Source organism: Neopsephotus bourkii, unplaced genomic scaffold (genome assembly GCF_033783945.1).
Source record: "Neopsephotus bourkii isolate Nb327-2 ecotype Australia unplaced genomic scaffold, CSIRO-AGI_Nbou_v1 NB_357, whole genome shotgun sequence".
Taxonomy (NCBI): Eukaryota; Metazoa; Chordata; class Aves; order Psittaciformes; family Psittacidae; genus Neopsephotus; species Neopsephotus bourkii.
The window spans coordinates 2,174,193-2,196,954 of record NW_026900863.1 but is presented as its reverse complement, the minus strand read 5'-3'; the positions used below and the strand labels follow the sequence as shown (position 1 = coordinate 2,196,954).

Genomic DNA, 22,762 nt, shown 5'->3' with positions numbered 1-22,762 from the left:
TTCAACCCGATGATCATTACTGCTCTCCAACAGCCTCATCCTCATTAGGTTTCTGTAGTCTTTCTGCAGGGGAGAGCAGGAGATGTCCAGCACATCCTCAGCTGCTGTTTTACATACACTTGTAAGCTGTACCTGAAAACATGAACAGACAATGCTTTATCTCATCCACGCCGTGTTGTGTGCACAGCCGAGGTGGCACAGGCTGTGTGGCACTGCAGAACTCTCCTGTCTCTCTCATGCCTTGGTGATTTTTGCTGTTTCAGTTTGCTTTACTGTATTTTGAATTTCTGATTTCTTTGAAATGGCATTGGGTGCTGTAAGGACAGTCTTTGTCATTCCCATCTGTTTGGCAAACCATCAGTCGTAAGAGTGACATCAAAACTCAAAACTGGGTATAACATTAATCACTTAATACTTGGTATCTTATAGTGCAGTTCTGCCTTTGCCTTACTAGTCTTTATGCATCTGGTTCACTATATATCTGGCCAGGGGCTCATCCTATGACCTATACATTTATCAGTGCTAACACAGGGGAGAGCACCAGAGTGTGCAGGAATGGAGAGGAAGGAAGGAAGGAAGGAATATGTACTCTGTGCTTCAGGCTGCACCTTCGTATAATTGTGACTGAGCATATAAAGGAGCAGATAAAATTTAGTTTTCTCATTAGACAAAGCTGGAAGCTGCACCACAGGAACCAATGTTAAAGATTCAGCTAGTTACCAGAACCCAAAGTTTCATAGAAAGTGCAAGATTATTGAAAGTTAAACAAATTTCTTTTCCTCCCAGTCACTCTTTCATTTGCAGCTCAACCAAGTTTATTTGCAGCAAAATGTTGAACACGCTGGCCGCTCCATTACCAACATTGCTCTGCTAACATAAGCAAGTATGTTAAGTGGAGTAGTAATGAAGATGCAAGCTGTTCTTTCAAAAGGCAGCAAGGTAGCTAAAAATACAGGGTTTTGCCTAAATGAGGTCCTTATCTGGACGGCTGAACTTCCTTTCTTTCTGTCCCTTTACTCATGTTGTTAAAGTAAGTTGCCTTAGCAAGTCACTCGGATCATTTACTGTCTTCCATTCTTCCCCATGCAGCAACAGATTTAACATATTTTGGAGCATTTTCACTGTTCAGCCATTCTTACTGCAATTGTATCTCACAATCAGATTCAAAGGCCTTGGGCCAAGTCTTCATTTCATGGATGTCAAGAAGAGCATTGCCACTGACTCCAAAGGGATTCCCATTTGTCCTGTTTTGTCTCATTATCTGCCACAATGTGAACTCCATACCATAGTTCAGAAAGAGAAAAATGAAAGATTATACTTAATATTTTTCTTCCATTTTAGATTAATGCCCTTTAGTTGGCTTATTCCTAGATGAGGCAGATGTGTCCCTGTCTTGCTGAGACATACAAATCTTCATTTTAAATGGGATGTCAATGTGCATTACTCAGATAAATAAAATGGGTTTCCAGAGAAGAGTGTCCAAAGCTGTTCTCTCCTCTTAGGGCTGTTCAAGTAGAACTGTGCATGATCCAAGGTAAGATTGGGAAGTTCACTTGTATTTGTCCTTGCCATCCCGTGTCAAATCTAGAGATGGGCTTAACTGGGCCTTCATTATGAACCTACTCAGGGTAACTATGGTGTGTAGGCTACTTTGCTGAAAAAGCTTGACAGTCCCTTATTTATTCATCTCTTTATCTATTTATGTATCTCTAAGGAGGAAGCTGAACTGAAAAGTAAGGGGTTTCTGGCACTGATTCACTTTTAAAATCTTTTGAAATTGGAAAATGCTTCTGTTTTCCAAATCACGTTTGTATTACACAATTTACTCACTGTGGCCTCTTCTAAATCTAATCCTTTCCTTAATCAGTCCCTCAGTAATCTAATAGTTATTAAGCATCTTTTGGAGGGATTAGCAATAGCTTTATTTTAAGACCTGTAATTGTGATTACAATATAGAATCCCCCCAATAGACATGTATAACCCATTTAAATCATTGTGGATTTATTTTAGGAAATTAAGGGATTAGAAATGATATTTTCAGGAATGGGAGAAGGTACATTGCTTTTTAAGTCATATTTCTGTTGATATATTCATAAGGAAACCAGTATTTATACATGTTTTCACAATAACTATTTTATAACAAATTGCTTGTTCCTAAATTGGAAAAGGTTTCTGGTATCTCAGAACAGCGTGTGCATTTTTAACTAGATTTCATTTTAGACCTTCGAGTGCCTCCAAGTAAAATGGACAATGGATTGTATAGCAAAAAAAATACTTCTTTTCTAAAGAACAGTTTCACTAGATGTTGGATGCAGCTGATACTGGGAGCTCATGCTTGAGGGGCCTTTGTTCTGAGCTTAGTGGATTAATCTGGGACAGCTACTTAAAAACTCTGTCCTCTTCCCAGGCAGCCCTGGCAGGAGCCCATATTGCCCTCTAGGGTTGCTCCTTCTAGGCTTTTCTTTTCCTTCTTTCTCCCACCTTTTGTATCCATTCAGAATTACTCATGTTTATAATGTTTATTAGCAAGACAGTAAAAATTAGGTAATCTCAGAGAAAGATGAACAGAAACTAACCCAGGTTTTGCTAAATGGGTTTGTTTCAGATTTGATCAGGATGGAGAGAACAGGTACTGGCAGGGTAAAAAGAAAAAGAAAAATGCTTAAATCATGCCACAGATCACATTTCTCCTCAAAATGTAATTATCTGGATGAAAATTGGGTGGTGAAGAAAAAGAAGCTACCCATGGCAGTATAGAATGCTAAACTAAATGGAATGAGGAACTCCTTGTTTGTTATGCAAAGTGGGACATTCTTTTCAAAACACATTTTAATTTATTTCCACTTGGCTTTCCGAAGTGAGCTGTGCCTATCTCCAAAGGAAATTTTGCCCTGCAGTTTGTTACTATATAGCTGTAACCCCACCAAGAAGTACAGTTGGCAGTAATTCTGTTTGGCACAATACATTAAAGATAATGAATGAGGGAAAGCAGCTCTCTGCTCCAGTATGAATTCCCTTCAATTCAGGAGAAAAACACATTTTTAGAGAAGTTCACCGTCAGGACAGTGCACTTGTCTGATTGAAAGGCTGTTTATTTGAGTTGTCTTGGAAAACTCATCTCTGAAATTAGACAGAAAGAAAATAGAAAGAAAAGAGAAGTGTCTTTCTGCAATAAACATTTAGAAAAAAATTGCTCTTAGAAAATTACAAATCCTGTGACTTGATACTGCATCAGGCTTGTGACATTTAAGATAATACAAGTATTTCACAGCACAAAGGCAAATCATGTAATTTAGCTTGCCTCAACAAGCATTGCCTCAGCAGGGGTCTCTAATTCAGCACAGACAAAAGATTTTATGAAGTTCTCAATATAAATACCCAGAATACTCTTGGCACGGAAAACACCTTCCCAGAGCCTGTACAATAGTCAGTTTTAGAACATTAAATGTAATGAGTACTTGAAATCTATTGTGGATGGGGGCCAGAGTAAGTCGTGTAGGCTTGAGTAGAAAATCTGTATCAAAAACAGACATTATGTAAGTTTGACAAGAGCTAATGAGTGTGCTTGTCTGTGATTTTGCTAAAACTCATGTCAGCCTCTAATCGCCTTTACACACATTAGCCAGCTTATCCTTACACTGTCTCTCCCGGGATATGTTACTACAATAACATACTCTTATAACCCCATGGAGAACTGAAAGCAAGAAATTCAGTGACTGCAAATTCCATGGTTTTAAAAGCCCCCTGTCACTGGGTAAGTGTCTGTGGGTGCACTAGAACTGAATAGTTATGTCACGATTGTTTTCATCGTGGAGCCCTCCAGGTCAGCTCTGCTCTAAGGCATGTGTGGTTTGAGGTTGGAGCATAGAATTGTGGAAAGGTTTGGGTTGGAAAGGATCATCCAGTTCCAACCCCGCTGCCATGGGCAGGGATGCCTCGCCCTGGATCATGTCACCAAGGCTCTGTCCATCATCGATTATTCGCTAGTATTTGCAAGCTGTGTACCACCACTCTCAGTGTGCAGCTGGAGCTACACCTGCAGTAGTCATTTCCATCTGGTGCTCTTAGGGATGAGGGGTTTCCCAACTGCCAGAGCTCAGGGCAGCACAGGGGTCCTGAGTGGGCAAGGGAAATGAAGCTGTTGCTTACCAATGTCATGTGCCAGGGTACTTTAAAACCTCATTGGGGAGTTTTGGGAGCATTCAGAGGCACACTCAGGTTACGCATAAACCAGTTTTATCCTATTTAACCACAATTTTGGATTTACAATCCAACCTTTCCAGAAAGGCAGCTTTGATTTAGGTTTGATGGTTCCAGAAATACTCTGCTGTGCTCAACAGTTTGTTTTAAGAGCCAGTGATATAATTTGGATATCCTGACGGTTCGCAGAGAGGCTTCCCAGTCTGGCTAATTGAGGAACAATTCGATCGGGCTACAAAAGTAAAAGTTTGGGTTAAATATTAGATAAAACTTCCTGGTAATAAGATATCTTGGGCTGTGGAATAGCCTGTCTGTGGAAACAGTTCTGCGTGTAGCTTTAGAGCTCTATTAAAATCTTTCTGTGTTGGCACAGGGAAAGCCTACTCTTTTGATAATCTGATAGAGCATCTCAAATTCTTTCACCTTGGGTATATTAATACTACACATAATTAAAATTGGATCATGATAAATTAACTAATTTGCCCTTAGAGTGATCAAAGGCCCTTTTGCCCTCAGGGTTTGTAATAGCTGCTCTTCCCCCTCCCGCCCTCCCTCCCCCCTCACCCCTCCTCCATTTTAATCATCAGTCTGAAATGTTTACTGGAAAAAGAAAAATTTCCAGGAATTGCACTCTGCGAGTCCCCAGCTCCTGAAGCTGGTGAAGCGTAAGGATGCCCTCTGCTGAGCAGGGGCTCAGGAGCTTTGCTCTGGAAACAAGGCAGGGCTGGAACTAGGTGTTGTTTACAGTCCCTTCCAACCCAGACCCTGTGAATCCTGGAATCCAGTCCCCTGAATGTGACAAGAGATCTATCCAGTGGTGAAAGATGAGTGATGATGAGAGGTTCTAAATACATTAGCAAAAAAATGCATCTCTGTTTCTTCTCAGAGTTTTTTAGGCATTGTCATGATGTTCAGGACAAAAACTGTTTAAGGCCCTTGTGAAATATGGCATAGACAAGTACATTATTCTACTTACATGTAATAGTTGGAAATTTTCTTCTTGCTGTAAAGTAAGTCTGCCAAAATGCTTGTTCAGTTCTCCGAAAATGCATGCACCCACTAGCAGAAGTGATGTCTTCAAGAGGAATACCATGTCACTTGCTTTGTTCCTGAAAAGATTTGTGAATTCAGGAAACCACAAGCAGCAGTGGAGAGGTACTCCTGTGCTGCCAGTTGAAATCAGATCAAAAGTTCCTATTTCTTTCTTCTCAGTTAAAGCCAAGTCAGGACTTCTGGTTTCAGATTGTTGAAGGAGGTTGAGCATCACCTTAATTCCTTCTAAAGTCTCTTTCCTTCAGTATAGAGAGTTTTAGAAAGCTACTAACTGGCCACTTTAAAACTCAGATGAGTATGCTGTGAAAGGGAGCAGTATCTCAGTGGGGCTAATGGTGAGGTTTTTGTCATTGAATTAGCCAGATAAATAATTCAGTGTACCTGAGGAGATCTGGAAGATGACAAGGTCTGAAGTATGTATTAAAAAACAAAGTACTGAATTCTAATTAAAATTCATGCAGCTTCTTACAGAAGGTAGGGATCTTTTTTTTCTAGCCCTGGTTTTAATCAACTGAGTCTAATGCAACTAAATGATTCCGTAAGAATTTGCTTCATATGTAATGGTAATATACAGCTGGAGAAATGAGCTGTTAGGAATCTTGTGAAATGTAAAGCCCTGCACCTGGGGAGGAACAATGCCCAGCACAAATGTATGCTGAGAAACACTTCTTTATCCTTAGGAGTACAGAGCACTGGAGCAGGGTGCCCAGAGAGGTAAGGAGTCTCCATCCTTGAGATATTCAACAACTGTCCAGGCATAGTTTTCAACAGTCAGCTTTTGGTAGCCTGGCTTGAGCAGGATGGTTGGGCTGCAAAAGCTCCAGAGGTTCCTGCCAACCTCAGCCATTCTGGGGTAATTCCTCTGGATAGCAAATCAGGCAAAGATGACCTAGAAACAAATACATTCTGACAGCAATCAATACTCTTTCATACATAGAGTCAGAGCTTTTGGAGCAACAAAGTAAGTAATAGCAGCAGTGCAACTCTGAATGCAAATAGAGTAGTGATGTGTAAGCCTGTGACACTCAACAGCAGTGCCCAGGTTCTGGCTGCCTATGCTGAACAGATCCATACATCGGGTCTGTTGTTGCAACAAGCTGGATCAGCTAGTTGGCGTAAGGTAAAAATATCCTAACGCTGAATCCTGCCATCTGGGAATAAATTAGTACAGGAGAAAATAGCCATATGTTATAAATAATAATGTTTCCAACAAGTAAATGGTGCGTATTTATGTTAATTTATATGCTTGTCATTTCTAAATATTCTTGTGAGCATCTGAAAGCACACAAGTCTGAATGCACATACTGCATAAAACCCTTCCTACATGAAAGGAATCATACCCAGGTTTCTCCCTGGTATTGAATGGAGATGTTTCTAGCCTCCCAGGTCCTGAACTAGCAATTCAGAGCAGTTTGATTGCCTGCTTGATTGTTTGTGAGATAACGGTGAGATTGGCAGTGACAGGGTAATTTACTGAAGATTGCAATGTCAGACTATATCCAAAGGGGCTTGGGAGCATCAAGATGTGATTCGCATGAGTGACAGGACGCTGCAAGATTGATATGCCAATTGAAAGTTCATGGTGCTATCAGAAGTGCTTGGTTGCAGCATCCCATAATCTGCTGCCTGATGAGGTCATTACAGACATAACATATGCTCACCTGTAATAACAGGTATAGCAAAAATATGGTGCAGCTTGAACAGGTAAATTTATCAAAGGCAGTAATTTATATGCTGTGTTTTGCTTCTGTTATTTCTAATGTGTTGGTAGGATTCTCTTGGCTGGTGGTCATATGAATGAAAGGACTGAGCAGACTGAACAGTGGTCAGCTTAAAGTTCATGCCTGTAGAGGTGTCACAAGCTGAGAGAGAAAGCAGGACGCGGAGCAAAACTTCTCAGAGCTTAATAGGAAGACTGCCTTGAGCTATAATCTGAAGCTAATGGTGCCCTTAGAATGATTATATAAAGTGGGTGGAAAAAAGACTGTAGCAAGAATGAAAACTCCTACCACCACATTGGAAAGGATTTCAAGATGAATGCAGCTCTTAATGTGAACAGGCGACTGACCTTACAGCAAGGTATAGCTCTTGCAACAAGGTAGTTTGTCTAACTTAAATTTCCTTAGAGGGATGAATGAAACATTGTCAGAAAACCGTGGCAATTTTGTTTTTGAATCAGAAACATTCGTTTCAGGCATACACAGGCCATTGGAAATACCAGGCTGATTCTAAAATAAGAAACCTTTTCATAGGTTTGGGTTTTTCTTTTGCTGTTGTTGTTTTTCCAGTTACCACTGTGTAAGGTAATGCTGGTCTGTTGTGCATTTGAAAAGCTTTAGAATACATGAATCATGATCGTACTCTGGAGTAATTTTGTCAGCTAACCTACTGGAATGTTCTCTCTTGTGCATGGTATTCAGTTGGTGCCCAGACCGTATTTGTACTCAAAAATCAGATAAATATGTCTTGGGGAGTCTGAAAGTTTACAGACCTAAGTAGATTGCAGATTGGATGCCTGATTCTTGCCAGAGTAGATGAATAAATGTTTCTGAATTGTTAGAGGGTAATATTTTAAAGTAAATGGATATTAATCTCTAAATTACAGTAGAGCTCCATTGAGAGAACATATTTCAGTTAAATGATAATACCAGTGGAAAGTAGGATGCTAGAAATGGTTACGGTATGTGCTAAAAATGGTTGTGATTTATCTCAGTGTACAGATCAATCTCCCCACTGAGGATTCCATTTTAATTTCTGGTGTTTAAATTCTAATTTTTCTTAAAAATACTTCCTAAGCCATATTCTTGATGGACAACCTAACATGTAATGTGATGACTGAACCCACCAGCTCTGTGAGTGATCCTCCCTTACTAAAGCATGCAAACAAGTTCTGAATCAGATATCTGTGGGAGGTGGGAGTTCCAGCAGCACTTCTCTACTACCAAAATGGGTACAATGTAGTTTGTATCTTACTTAGGTAATGATAACTTACTCTCTCACCCCTGTCTCCTTCCCTTATTTTCCCAGACTGAACAAATGAAATTAAACAATGTAATTCTCAAGAATCTTAAAGCCCAGCAAGGAAATCTAAAACCTTTGTAAAACAAACAATTGGAAAGGTTTAAGAAAAAACAAACACAACCAAACAAATTAAAAAAATAACCAAGAAAATCCTGAACTCCTGCCACTACTCTTTTTTTCCCAGTTTCAACCCTTAAGAGATTTCTTTGGGATTAATTCTCACCTAACACTGATTTGAATTAGTTGTAGCAGTAATGGTGTTTAACCAGTGTTCTTGGGACAGCCTCAGCCTCGTTGGTTCAATCGCCAGTTTTATGGCATAGGGATGTTATGGAGAGTAAGCAATAAGGTTTTTTCAGTTCCTTAAGATGTCCATTAGATGTTATTGCTTGATAGCACTGTGCAGCTGGCTGACTCCAAATGACTCTTACCTTTCAGATGGCTTGGTTGACTGCCTGGACCCAGACTGCTGCCTCCAGTCTACTTGTCAAAATAGCCTGCTGTGCCGTGGTTCACGTGATCCCCTTGATATCATACAACAGAGCCATTCTGGTTCCCCAGCTGTGAAGTCATTCTACGATCGGATCAAGCTTTTAGTGGGGAAGGACAGCACTCACATCATCCCAGGAGAAAATCCCTTCAACAGCAGGTAGCAGCTATAAAATGTGATGCTGTGTCTGTGCAGTTGCACTGTTTGGGAAAATTCCTCCCAGAGACTTTATTCATGTTTAAACATGAGATGCTGCTTTCAGATGCTTCATGTGTTTGCATCTGATGCATCATTCCCACTGAGGGCACGGTCTTGCAATTTGTGATGTGACCTTTATTTTATAGCACTGAGTTTTATTAACATTTTAACACATTGGCATTTTAACATATTGGAAACCCCTAGAAGAAGATTCCTTCCACTAGGTAGGAGCTTCTGAGTTTAATATTTTATGAAGACTGCAATCTAGAACAAGGGAAAATGCAAACTAGTTTCCAGTTAGAGATTGTGTTTTATTTACCGCCCTTAACAAAAGTTTCAATAATGGAATAACATTTCAAATTATTCTAAAGATACATTAACTTAGGGGGGATTTGATTATGTATTCCATATATAAATCTGTTCTACTTGCATCATCAATACATCTCACTAGGCTTTCATTTTATTCTTCATTTTCTTTTCCTGTGTTTGTTCTCGTTATTAATTTTATATTTATAATGACTGTAAAAGCCAGCACGTCGTTAATTGATGTTTGATGCCATTGTATGCTTCAAAAAGGGGTGTTCCTATTTATCAATATTATTTAAATATATCTCCATGGAAAGATGCTAAGAAGTTGATGAATATGTTAATTATGCTCATATTGCCAAGGTTAAAACTGGAGAAATAACTTCATTTGAGATAGTGCCCAAAAGTTGGGACTTCATTACAGGAAAGTCTTTTTTCAGTCAGGATTTCATTATAGGCTCACTGGGTGAGGCAGAGCAAGCCATTAAATATTTGTCTGTAAAATGAGGATCATAACATTTCTGGATGCAGCAGGCAGGTCCCCATTGTATGTTCAAATGATTTCCATATTCTATCAGAAAATCCCTGTTGGATCCTACTTTATGTAATATATTCTCTATTCTATTCTATAAAATACTATATGCATGCACACATGGAGTTTGGCAAAACAATAGAAAATTGTTAAATTGCTCTGGTTTCATCTAATTTTTTGTGATTTTTTTGTCCTCATCAGCTCTGTAAAAATAAGATGAGGGAATTGTTGCAATGTTTTGCAGTGTTGTATGAGAAAAAAAACAAGGCGAGAGAGAAGCTTACTCATTCATGAGCTGAGCAATTGTTCAAAAAGAAATCCAGGCTACAGCATAAAAGGCATCCAGTCCATAGGCTGGTTGGTGCCTGCCACTCTCTATATGTTATGATCAGCATAATTTCCTGGATTGAAGAGGAGCAGGCAGTTTCCTGTGCCGTACTGTATGTAACGAGTGCTTGAGCCGCTGCCTCATTAAGCCACCCAGAATGAAAATGAGTGTTCCCTGTATCTGCATTGCACTATCATCTGGAATGTTTAGTTGTGTTACTAACATGATCTAACACTTCATTCCTACACCTTGAAGTATTGTACAAAAGCAGGTGATTATCATTCCAGGTTTCTAGAGGAGTATCGTGACATGCAGACGTTCTTGTGCCACCCAAGAAATACTAGAAACTGTATTAGAAATAATCAAGCTGTGTAGGCATAGATAGAGGTTGGAGTCTTCTAAACAGTAAGAATTAGAGCCCTAGACTCAGTGAGAGCTGGGGACTTCAATCCTGAGGCTCTTTGAAAAAATCTCATTCTAAATTTTAGCTTTATGTTAAGTATCTTTTCTAGGGTTCCTGGTGGCAGGAGTTTTAGCTTTGTTTTATTCATCTGAAGTGTGTCATGTGTTTTAACACATCTTTGCAAATGGCATATTAATGACATTTTTAAATTGGCCTTAACCTCTAAGTCGTGAAGGTGCTTTTGAGAAATCTACAGCTCAGATGTTATTTTTGGTACCAATTTTAGGCAAATCTAATACAAAGTGTCAAATTGAAGGTTTTAAAACTAAAATTTTGGACTTTGTAAAAGTGCGGCAGGGTTGGACTCCAAGTTTCACATTTATTGAAGCTGCCACAGTCTCAAGAATAGCTAACAGGACAGATAATGACTTCTCTCTTTTATTAGCTCACCCTCTCGTTCAAACTGGTACAAAATAGTGGTTATGATTTTTTCCCAGTACTAGCATAAGAAAAATAAAGTTATTTCCTACTCCACTAAAGCAGTAAGTAACAAAATGCATTGATTGCAAGAATCACCTATTGTGTCAATTTTAAAGATTTTTGAAAGACTGCAAAAGGAAAGTTGTCCTCTGTGACTGTCAGTCAACATAGTACTTCTTATAAATCTAGATTTTAGCTACAAATTTTCATATCTATTGTGTCCCATATGTTGGTGTTTTAGAAATGAAAAGTATTAGCCACAATGTTCTTATTCAAATTATTTCCTGAAGTATTAAAACTGAAGGTATAAAAAATTGTCATGAACATTATTAGTTTTCTTCTACCATGTGATGATTTCTTCCTTAACCTGCTTTCTATACTGTTCCCCTATAGAAGCTCAAGTGACTATCTTCCTACAACTATTTCTGTATGTTTGTAGCACAAAATAATTCAAGCAAGAACACTAATGCCATCTTGGGCAGCTTCTATTATATTCCATATTCTGTTATGAAATGTTGATTTTGCAAATTAGAATTTGACCTGGAGGGCCAAGTAATGGTTGAAAGTTCTGAAACCAAAGTAACAGAAATGGTTAATTTTCATTAACTAGTTTCTTTTATGTAATATTGAAGAACATATACCTTGTTTGGAATAAAAATGAAAGGGAGTAGTTGTTGAATAGGCAGTTAATACATTTAGAAATTTACATCAAGTACCTTGAACATCTCAGAGTTAATAGAAAAGACCTGAAAATAGTGCAAATAGATGTTCTCTGATGCCATCTGCTTACAGCCATTCCAGAATTCAACTGCATTGTGCCAGGTTTCAGGCAAGCAACTCAGTTTGATCCCTGTGTCCTGCAGCTCAGGTTGGGTGTCAGGATGCTGGGTATCGGGATGCTGGGTGTCAGGGTGCTATGCCTGTTGATGTGCATGGAGCCTGCAAAGATTTAGGGGCAGCTCCAGTCCCTCCAGCACAGTCAGTTCAGAAATGCGGCTTTTCTGCCTCATTTTTGATCCCATAGATTATGGGTTACAGCAGGATTTAACTCTCTCCCTGTTTCCCCAGATTGCTTTCTCCTTTTTTCGTGCTTCCCATATAGAAAAGGAAACCATCTACAAAGAGATGTACATGTACAAAGATGTCTTTTCCATCTCCCTTTGACCATGCAGCTTTCCCCACTCACCAGTCTGCTTCTCTCAGGGTACAGGGAATGTGGAAGAGAAAGGAGCCGGGAGAAGAGAGGGGCAGGAACAGATTGGCCATGCAGGACAGCAGTGCAGCAGGGAGCACTGGGACTTGCTGTTTCCAGTGCTCAGAGGCTGAGGAGGCAACCAGGTGGGCAGCAGCGATTTCTGCCCACTGTGCTCTTAGCTGCAGCAGAGTACTCTCAAAAGAGAACAGACTGACTGTGGCTCATATGTGAATGACCCCTCTTCTCCCTTAGGTTAAGCGAAACTGCTTAACCTGCTGGCTAAGAAAACTCTGGCCTTAAAGTCCTTTCACCTGCTGACAAAGTTTAAAGCAAAGGTTGCAGATCAGGTCCAAATGCAGTGTACAAGCATCACTCACACCCTAAGATGAAGGAATATGAACCTAAGTTTGGAAAACTGGTTCTATAAAAGAGGTATGACATTACACTGTATTCGCCTAGTGTATGAGGCATCCACAGACACTCTGTTGTACCCAGGGAGGTTTTTGAGAAGCGCCCAAGTATTGTTTCAGTGGGACTTCAAGGTCACAGTTCTGACATTGCTGAATATGAGATAGCTTTCTACTCTGCAAAGCCGCCTCAGACAGTGAAACAAAGCCTTGTTAGACAAGGAAGGCACCAACTCCCATTCTGTATACACAGACCTCACTGCATAGGTCAGAGTATAAACATAAGTATATAGATGACGCTGGGCCAACATCTTCAGTATCTTCTAAAAACTTTGGATTTAGAGTAAATGAGGCACAAATGTTCCACTACTCAGTTTATAAACAATGTAACTTTTGTAACTAACTTTAATACCTTTAATTATCTTTCTTCTTCAGTCTTGTGTCTCTCATAAGAGGCCAAGTGGTGACTACAGATGGAACGCCTCTAGTTGGGGTCAACGTGTCATTTGTCAAGTATCCAAAGTATGGCTATACCATCACTCGTCAGGATGGCACGTGAGTTTGCTTGCTTCATTGTGTCCCCATTTCAGATAGTGTCTTTGCTGATTAACAGATGGTATGATCTAATGGAACCATGTGGTACCATACATCGCATTCCTCCCAGGGCAAAGAGCTATTAAGTAAACACAAAAGTAATTTTTCACATGGCACTTTGAATGCTAACTGCGAGTAGATATGCAAGGGCTGACTTCTGATAATGACGTCTTAGCAGGCACACTCTTTCCAATAAATTGCTCTGTATCTATGAAAACATTTGTGGGCTACAGTAATATCCAGCTGAGACCAGAAATACTGCATTTTAAAATGCAAGGGAGGCAAACACTGCTAGGGAAAAAAAAAGTATCATTATAGAAGAGTATATTTTGTTAAGAGTTCCCTTCTGACTCTCTTCCCTTTTGAAGATCCACTATCTTTTGAGCTTCTTCAGGGTAGAATGTAATCAAAAGATTCTAATTGAATATATTTAGACAATTTCCTGCTGTGCAAAAAAGTGCTTTTTCCCCCTTGTATCAGCTGATTTGAAATGCACACAAATTCAGATAAACACAAATCAGAGTGTCGTAGTTTATCTAGTTTCCTGGCTACAGTAACTAAACCAGTTTCTCTGTGACACGTGCATTGTAAACATTTGCCGTTTTATCTTCATCTTGCATGCAAACAATTGAATTGAAATAATTAATAGGAGTCAAATGAACTATAGGGAGTGTTTAATTTCCATATTTCCCGGAATATTATTCTGTTATAATAAAAGCATACTGTGCTTGACTTCAGTGGTTTCATACTACAGTAAATGCTGAACTGTATTTAAATCTGAATAGGTTATATAAATCATGGAGTAATTTGTCATGTTGCCAGCATTTACATGAAACAACTGATGTCTACTTCTGTTGTCAGAACAACCTGGAAGTATTTTACCCAGGCCAGATTTCAAATGCCTGTGCAGCTACATATTACTGCTCTGGTTATGTAGGGGAGTGGGAGTAAATACCTCATCTCTCTGGAAACTGATAGATCAATTGTCCTGGGCACAGGAATTGTTACCTGATTTGTAGAACACAAATAGCAAAGCTTTTCATTACTATTCTCTTACTGCCACGTGTTCCATTCTGTACCTAATGGACAGCATCTCTTAGAAAAGGGCTAATTCAGTGCCCAATGCCATATGAACTTGGCTTCTCTGCTGATTCTATAAATAAAGGTGACTTGTAGTAATAAATAGGGTGATTTGTTTGTTGGGTATTTTTTATTTATTTAATGCAGAGTTTATAATATATAGGAACAGGGTTTGTCCAGGTAACTTCAAATCATTGCTTGTTTTTGTTGGATTTCAGTTGTTCAGTGGCCAGAGGTTCACATGCCATTACTGATCACTTGAAGCATAATACTGAAAAAATACTGTTGTGGTTTAAGCCCAGCCACCAGCTCAGACCCGTTCAGCCACCCTGGTGGGATGGGGGAGAGAATCAGAAGGGTAAAAGTGAGAAAACTCATGGATTGAGATAAGAACAGTTTAATAATTGAAGTCCAATAATAATAGTAATATAATAGTGCTAATAATTGTAATGGAAGGAAAATAACAAAATAAAAAGAGATAACTAAAACCTAAGAAACACAAGTGATGCAAGTGCAAACAGCTGCCAACCCCACGCTAACCGATGCCCAGCCAGTCCCCAAGCAGTGGCCTGGCCAAGCCTTCCCCAGTTTATCTGCTGAGCAAGATGTCCTATGGCACAGGATACCCCTTGGGTCAGCTGTCCCCGCTGTGTCCCCTCCAAGCCCTCAGCTTCCTTGCTGGCTGGCCACTACGAGAAGCTGTAGAATCCTTGACTTAGTGTAAGCAGTGCTCAGCAACAACTAAAACATCCCTCTGTGATCAACGTTATTCTTGTTCTAAAGCAAAAACACAGCACTGTACCAGCCACTAGGGATAAAACTAACTCTATCCCAGCCAAAGCCAGGACATACACCTATTGCTGTAGGTATACCGATATACCTATTTCATTAGCCAGGAATTCTGTTACTGGAATTATTCAGTCTTGTCACTTGTAAAGCCCACATTTTTCTAGGTTTGACTTGGTGGCAAATGGTGGAGCATCCCTAACCCTGCACTTTGAACGGGCTCCATTTATGAGTCAGGAAAGGACAGTATGGTTGCCATGGAATAGCTTCTATGCCATGGACACGCTTGCCATGAAGACAGAGGAGAACTCCATTCCTAGCTGTGATCTGAGTGGTTTTGTCCGTCCTGATCCGCTCATCATTTCATCACCACTTTCAACTTTCTTCAGTGATGCTCCAGGCCGGAATCCCATTGTACCAGAAACCCAGGTAAGAACAGTGTGACTGAAAAGGATGTGGAAATCAGTGGTAAGGTGCTAGTACTGAACTGAGCACTTACTGCAGGGGCACCATTTGTCCCCTGGCATTGCTGTAGCAAATGCCTCTAGAGAGCTGCATTCATTTTGACAGATACCAGGTTTTCCAATGAGGTCTGCAGATTTTGTAGGTTTATGTCATACAGGCACATTTATCTTTGACTACTCTGCACCTTCTCATTATCAAACAATATATCAGGTACACCTCTGTATTTCAGTTGACAGCTTAGGTGTTTCAAGAGAATTATGCAAAGTGTGTGGTGCTAACTACAGGCTGTTTAGGACAAAGGAAAACTCTACCAATGCTATTGTTTCACTACTTCAGTTAGTCTTTATACTGTTAGTGAAAGCTTCTGCTTCCTATTACTGTATTTCTTATGTTCCCCTTAAATTTAACTTGCAGTAGAAGTACTTGTACTTATTTGCACTTGTGCCAGCAGTGGGCTCTTAGAAAATGTGCAGATACCAAAGAGTTACTTCTCCAGAAATGTCAGTTGAGGACAGCAATTTCCAACAGCAGAAAGTCATAAATCCGTAAGAACACGCAAGGGGACATTGCTAAAAAAAAAAAAAACAAACAAAGCACTAATGTGAAATGTTTGATCTTTTTCCTATTCAGGTTCTTCATGAAGAAATTGAGATCCCTGGCTCTAGCATAAAGCTCAGCTACCTGAGTTCCCGTACTGCTGGATACAAATCCTTACTTAAGATCACCATGACTCAGTCACTTGTGCCACTGAATCTAATCAAAGTTCATTTGATGGTAGCAGTAGAAGGGCATTTGTTTCAAAAATCATTTCAGGCGTCTCCCAACTTGGCATATACATTTATCTGGGACAAAACAGATGCGTATGGTCAGAAGGTTTATGGGTTGTCAGATGCTGTAGGTAAGTCAGCATATACAAGCTCCAAAACTTTTCAAGTAACACCTGTAATTCTCAGTCAGAAAACTGCAGGGATTTCTTATGGAGAAGCAAATACAGACTAAATATTTCTTGTCTTCCTGACACAATCTATCTTTGTATTATGTTTCTTTTACACATTAAAGATCACATTCAAAGGGTCTAAACTCCATCAACATGCCTGTGTTTCCTGATCAGTAGCTGACTTACAAGGTTTAGACCAGACATGGGAAAAACTGGCAGCAAGAACTTAGGTGAAACCTAGTCCATCACTGTGTGTTTATTTTCTTTCAGTTAACAAATGAACATCCTGCTGGGCTGGCTGGCATTCTTCAGTGCATTTGGGTTTCTATGCATGTTGTTATTATAGCCATTTGTGGTGTAATACATTTGAAATGAAAACAGTCCTTTTCTAATGCTGCTCAGTCTTGTAGTTGTATAGCTGGCTTTAGTTCACTTGGTTCTAGTTGGGGGGGGGAGAGTGATCATCATATTTTAAGTTTTCATTTTCATATCAGAACCCTTTTGATACAGCAGTGCTAAAAATGGGCATCAGAGCTGTGCCAGTGTGAAAAGAAAAACTGATTTAAAACTCTGATTTCTATATTTTCTAAAGTTGTCTTTGCTGTAGCTTTTTTTACATTGTTGCATAGGATATTGCTTTCCTGAGTAATGCTTGCAGTGCCTGTGTGCTTAAAAGCACCCAAACTTTCCACTGCTCCTTGGTATATGGTCTGTAAGGTGAACGCACTAAATAAATCCTGTGAACACCTGGCAAATGAAGACTTTGATCTCATCTGTGATCTGATAGAATAATTTTATGATATTTTAAACCCTGTATTTCTCACTCTCACCAAACTCTCACTTCTCACGGCCAGCTATTCAAAGAGAAGTGATCAGATCCCTGCAGAGTACATGTGAATGAAGTTTCAAATTTGTGTCTAGTCAAAGATCTGAATTTAATATTATAGAATAAAAGAGAAGAATATAATCACTCCATCTTGAGGGGCTGGGGAGCTAGAATGCTGAATGATTTGAATGTGCTGTGGACATTTAATTCAGTGTTTGTTCAGCAAGTATATTAGATTTTATTTTATTTCAGTTTCTGTGGGGTTTGAATATGAGACTTGCCCCAGTCTCATTTTATGGGAGAAGAGGACAGCACTGCTGCAAGGATTTGAACTAGATCCTTCAAATTTAGGAGGATGGTCTTTGGATAAACATCATGTACTTAATGTCAAGAGTGGTGAGTTAGTTAATTCCATATTTTCTGTTCTGTATAGAGTTTTGTGAACCCTTTTTATTTGCATTATATTTACACTTGAAAAAGCAATTTCTCCGGTGTTTTTGTTCCACCTTTGGCTCAGGAAAGCATGGCACACATTTCAGTTGTCAGAAAGTGTTTGTAGACTTTCAGCAAAAGTTTTACTGTTCTGCACAGCAAGTTCTTTATCCTCTATTCTGTTGTTCATGTATTCCCTTGTAATGTCCTTCTCTTTTCCTTCCCTATTTTTCTGATAACAACCACACCCTTCTGGCTTCGTTTGACCTTTTTCCCTCTAATCTGAGATGGGGTTTAGCGGGAGTACGAGTCTGTGATGAGATACTGAGTCTCATTTGTCCTTCTCCTTTGTCATGTGTTTGGTTTTTCCTCCCTTTTCTTTGTCTTTACATATCCTAAGCTGAATGTTCCTGGTCTTCATATTTTACTTGAAACACTTAAGGGAGCTGAATGCTTAGCATACATTTCATTTGATCCTGTGAAGTGTTTTCTACAGCTTTCCTGCTGATCCCAGCATTAATCAATTGCGAAGGATATTGTTACTCAAGAAACCTAAAAGAGTATTCAGAATAGGCAAGACTTTGCACACACTTCAAGTGTTGTGCAGCAGTCAGATGCTGGAGTCATTTGGATAGTGCATGATAGTCACTGTTGTCACCAGCAGGGACCTGGTTACATTAGCATCATACAACTGCATACAACTGCCTCGGGCAGCACATCTTCAGAATGAAGTTGCAGAGAGTGAAACTTATTACAGTTGCTTACAACCCCACGTGACACAACTACATTGATGAGACTTTGAGGCACGCAACAGAAGAAATCCAAAGAACAGTGATTTCAGAATGCCAGGTTAATGTAGAAAACATAAAAGCATCTTATTCCCTCAGTGACATGGTTTAGTGGTGGGCTTGGCAGTCCTGGGTTGGACTTGATGATCTTAAAGGTCTTTTCCAACCTGGTTTATGCTATGGTGCTATGATTTCCAAGATAACCGGAGGCTAAAATTTTTTGGTTAGGTTTCTGCGGTCTTTGATGTCATTGAAAATGGCCACTGCAGAGGATCACTGCCCTCTGGGAGCAGGGATCTGCTTTTTGAACTAATATTTTGAGAAGAAAACCCATCTTTAAGGCATTTCTTGAAGCCTACTAAAGATCCTTACCAGTAGCTTCCCTTGTTGATCCTTAGCAGCCCTTTCAGGAGTTTCATCTTTCTCCTCTCTTTCCATTTGCTGTGCTTTCATTTTCTTTTGTGTCTCCATTTCTCACTTCTCATTTTCCATGAAAAAAGTGTGAAGGACTGAAAGGTGGAAAGGGAACAGTAAGGTTGGCATGAAATTCCAGACAGAATGTAACATAGGAAACTGGAGTGAGAGGATCCAGGGACACAAATAAGGAACACATCCACTGTTTGCCTTCTCACTTCCCAGTTAATAAGAGAGTCTAAACCATTGTGACAGGCCAGAGAATTGTATGGCAGTGTTTTCTTTCACAATGAATACTAAAGGGCTGTGAGTTTATGTCGGGGGCTGTGGTTGTATATATGTGTGGGTTTTAACAGAGCATCTTCATTAAACCTTTATTTTTACTATCAGAAAGCCCTTCCACTCTTTTTGCACCATTGAAGAAGCAAACGCTGCAGTCATTTCAGTGTACAGTTCTTAACAGCAGCTATTGAAAAGAGAACTACCTGAAGTCCCCTGCAGTGAATGACAGTAATAACCACTTCTTCTCCTCTTTGTTATTAGGTATATTGCACAAAGGCAATGGAGAAAATCAGTTTCTAACTCAGCAGCCAGCTGTGATAACCAGCATTATGGGGAATGGGCGCCGAAGAAGCATATCCTGTCCCAGCTGCAATGGTCTGGCAGAAGGAAATAAGCTTTTGGCCCCTGTAGCACTGGCAGTGGGTATTGACGGAAGTCTCTTTGTTGGAGATTTTAACTATATTCGGCGTATCTTCCCATCCAGGAATGTTACTAGTATACTGGAGCTGAGGTAAGGTGTTAACCTTATTGCTTCATTTCTGTAGCCTGTGCTCAAACCAGCCTTTGCCATTACTTTTTATAATTTTGTAAAACATTGTCACTTTCAACCTATTTAAATTCCAGTGGAGAAATGGGGCACAGAAATGCATAGTTCAAAGTCTGTAGTTTATCAGAGCAATAACAATAGAGAAGTTAGAGGAAAGGACAAACCGGCTTGTACAAAAAGGACAAACCATGTTCTTTCTTGTTGGTGATCATTTGATACAGTCTCTCCTCAGTACTATGCATCATTTAGTTTTGTTTGAAAACTGCAGAATTGACTGCCCTTAGGTATTGAGCCACAGAGATAAGCAAATTCAAACAGGTTTACAAGGTTAGCAGGAAGGTTTTCCTGTCAATGATTTTGACAGCCACTTTCCCCCTGCTTTCCCATGCTTGTGAGTCTATTTCTGTACATTGACTAGTGCAGTTAAGAGTGACATACAGAGTCCCTTTCATCATCAGAACTCCTTTTAAGATTGTACCTCTGTCCCCTCCTCCCATACCCCCTCCCCAGCATTAAGATTTGGTCACTTATTAGGGAAGGCATGAGCATAGAGTGTACCACTTCACCCGTTTCTGTTCCATCTCCTTTCTTCATTCTTATAGGAGAGGCAAGAGCTACTGCTTCAAACTGTAACTTGTGTAACTAGACCTTATAGTTACAGCACTATTGAGTATTTGCAGAAAAATTAGAAAAAAATAGCTTATATTGGCTGTTCCCTGATACTTCTGCAGCCCACTCAGGCAATAGAACTAATTCTCTTGTAAATTGGATATAGCTGCAAAGTCCATGGAGTAAATTTAGGTCATTAGCCTTTTTTTAATGATATGGCCATAACCAGTTCCTCTCTTCCACTGTACTTTTAGTTTTTAATTAGTGGGAGAAAGTGCAAAATGATAGGACAGTGAGAGAATAGGAGGCCTAGCTCTATTCTACACCTCTCTTCCATTCATGTCATTCTGTTGATGTCACTATTGTGAATTCTGATTTTATACAACAAAAGAGTTTCAATTTAGGCCATTTCTACCCTGAAATCACTCTCTGACACCTACCTCATACACCATCAGGCTGCCTCATTAGATTTTAAACTCCAAAAAGTCATAGATCATGGCATGCTTTCTGCTGGCAGCTCCGTATAAACCACAGGAGGGAGCTGGTATGGATGTGCGACCAGTTATAAATATTTATTTCAGTGTACACTGTAGCTCTGCATTATAAGGTATATAATACTGGGGTTTTTTTGTTTCTAATTTGTTCAGTTCGGTTTAGCTTTCCAATAAAGAGGATCACAGCTTTATAGGTGAAGAGAAACAGTTTCATATTTGGATACTTAATGTAAGGCTTTTACATGCACCTCACTTGCTAATATCAGCCAGAGAGTTTCCCAGCCCACCTGATACTTGGAAATGTTGTCTCCAAGTTTACAACAAACAGTAAATTGGGCTTTTCAGCATGTGTGAGGGAAAATGAGAACATCTGTAAAGAAACAGAAGATGGACTTCTTAATCTGCTTTTGTCCCACTCTCTCTCTACTTTTAGGAAGGTCTGCTTTCCATAGCATAATTTCTTTAGCTTCTGTTGAAGCTATTAGCAATGAACAATAAAGCATTTTGAGTGCTATTGGACAGCTGCAAATAGCTTGACACACAGATTTTTAGGCTTTGCAGTGATATCTTTTGTCCCCTGATCCTCTAAAGGGAATTAAGGTCCCTTCCAGCAAACAAGTTGTGATTGAACAGAAAAAAAAGTTGTGATTCAGTGGTAAACGTAAAATCTGTATAAGTTACATGCATAAGAGGTTGACGATTTGAGCTGAATAAGTAAGAACAAGACCAGTCTTCAGCTAGTATCAAGTAGCTTGACTAACGTCGCAAATAATACGTTCATAAGTATTAAAAACCAAATACATCACTATTTAGATTTCCCAACGGGTGTAATTTTGGTTTTACATAAGCCAGTATAAATCTTGAGTAGCTTTGTAAGTCAGAACATCCCAGTGTGCATATTTGCTTCACACTGTCGTTTATGAAGATGCCTGCTCTGAGTGGCTAATAGGAATTTTGACTCAGGAGTGTTGCATGTCACCCTTCACACTGGTATTGCAAGTTTGGAGCTGTGCATTGAGTGCTGCAGCTTGGGAGTTTTCATGAACCTCTTTGTTTCATTCCTTGGATGTTCCTAAATGGAAATGACTTCAACACAGTGAAACACTGTGGTGTGGGGAATGTATTAATTTAATTCTTGGAAGTAAAGGACACTTTTCCTTTGACTTTGTGTTTAGATGGTAAACTAGGGATCCTTTAATGCTATTTATCGCCCATTGTACAGTATCTTACTGCTCACTTAAAAGGGTTGGGATTTTTTTACCCTCAGTTTACTTTGATAGGCTTAAATAGTTACCAAGTAGCATTCAAACTTGCTTTAAGCAATTATTCTAGGGACTGGGAGGAGAGGAATGTATATTCTGTAGTAGAAATTTGTTTAGAAATAGCCTGTTGGAAAACTATTTTGATTAAAGAGGATGCCTCCAACTGGCAGATGATATCCTGAACCCAGTGCTTCTCCCTCCCCTGTTCTGTATTCAGAAAACCGCCAATTTTTCTAGTTCCTAGCCCACAAGATACACATATTTCCATGTGAGAAACTCTTTCAGTGGTCTAGAAAGTGTCCTGTAAAATATACGGGGGGTGGAGGTTGGGGGCAGAGAGCTAGCTTGCAACTCTATGGCTCCCAGTCGCTTTTCATCAGTAAACCCAAGCAAAGGCTAGTGCTGAAAAGAGATATCTTCTCCTGTGTCCTTTTGTAAAATAAAACAAATACTATGTTTGCTTTACCATCTATTCTTCAGCTAACTGTTTGTTCTTTTTTCTTCTGTTCCCTTTCTATAAAGAAATAAAGAGTTTAAACATAGGTAAGACACGAGCTCTTTCCCATATAATTTGATATGGTTTGTTTGCTTCATTGTGTTTGCTTTTTGTGTTGTGCTTCTTGTGTAATGTTA

The 22,762-nt window shown here is 39.5% G+C and overlaps 1 protein-coding gene across 2 annotated transcripts in view; it reads left to right on the top strand.

Moving 5' to 3' along the window:
- The window catches only part of TENM2 (teneurin transmembrane protein 2), a 186,501-nt gene that overhangs the window by 134,795 nt on the left and 28,944 nt on the right, over positions 1–22,762 (top strand). For both annotated transcript variants that reach the window (XM_061348443.1, XM_061348442.1), the window contains 7 exons: positions 8,713–8,923; positions 13,049–13,168; positions 15,241–15,502; positions 16,169–16,436; positions 17,554–17,697; positions 19,479–19,728; positions 22,652–22,672. In XM_061348443.1, the coding sequence (XP_061204427.1) occupies positions 8,713–8,923; positions 13,049–13,168; positions 15,241–15,502; positions 16,169–16,436; positions 17,554–17,697; positions 19,479–19,728; positions 22,652–22,672 (1,276 nt within the window). The remainder of the gene's footprint in view (positions 1–8,712; positions 8,924–13,048; positions 13,169–15,240; positions 15,503–16,168; positions 16,437–17,553; positions 17,698–19,478; positions 19,729–22,651; positions 22,673–22,762) is intronic.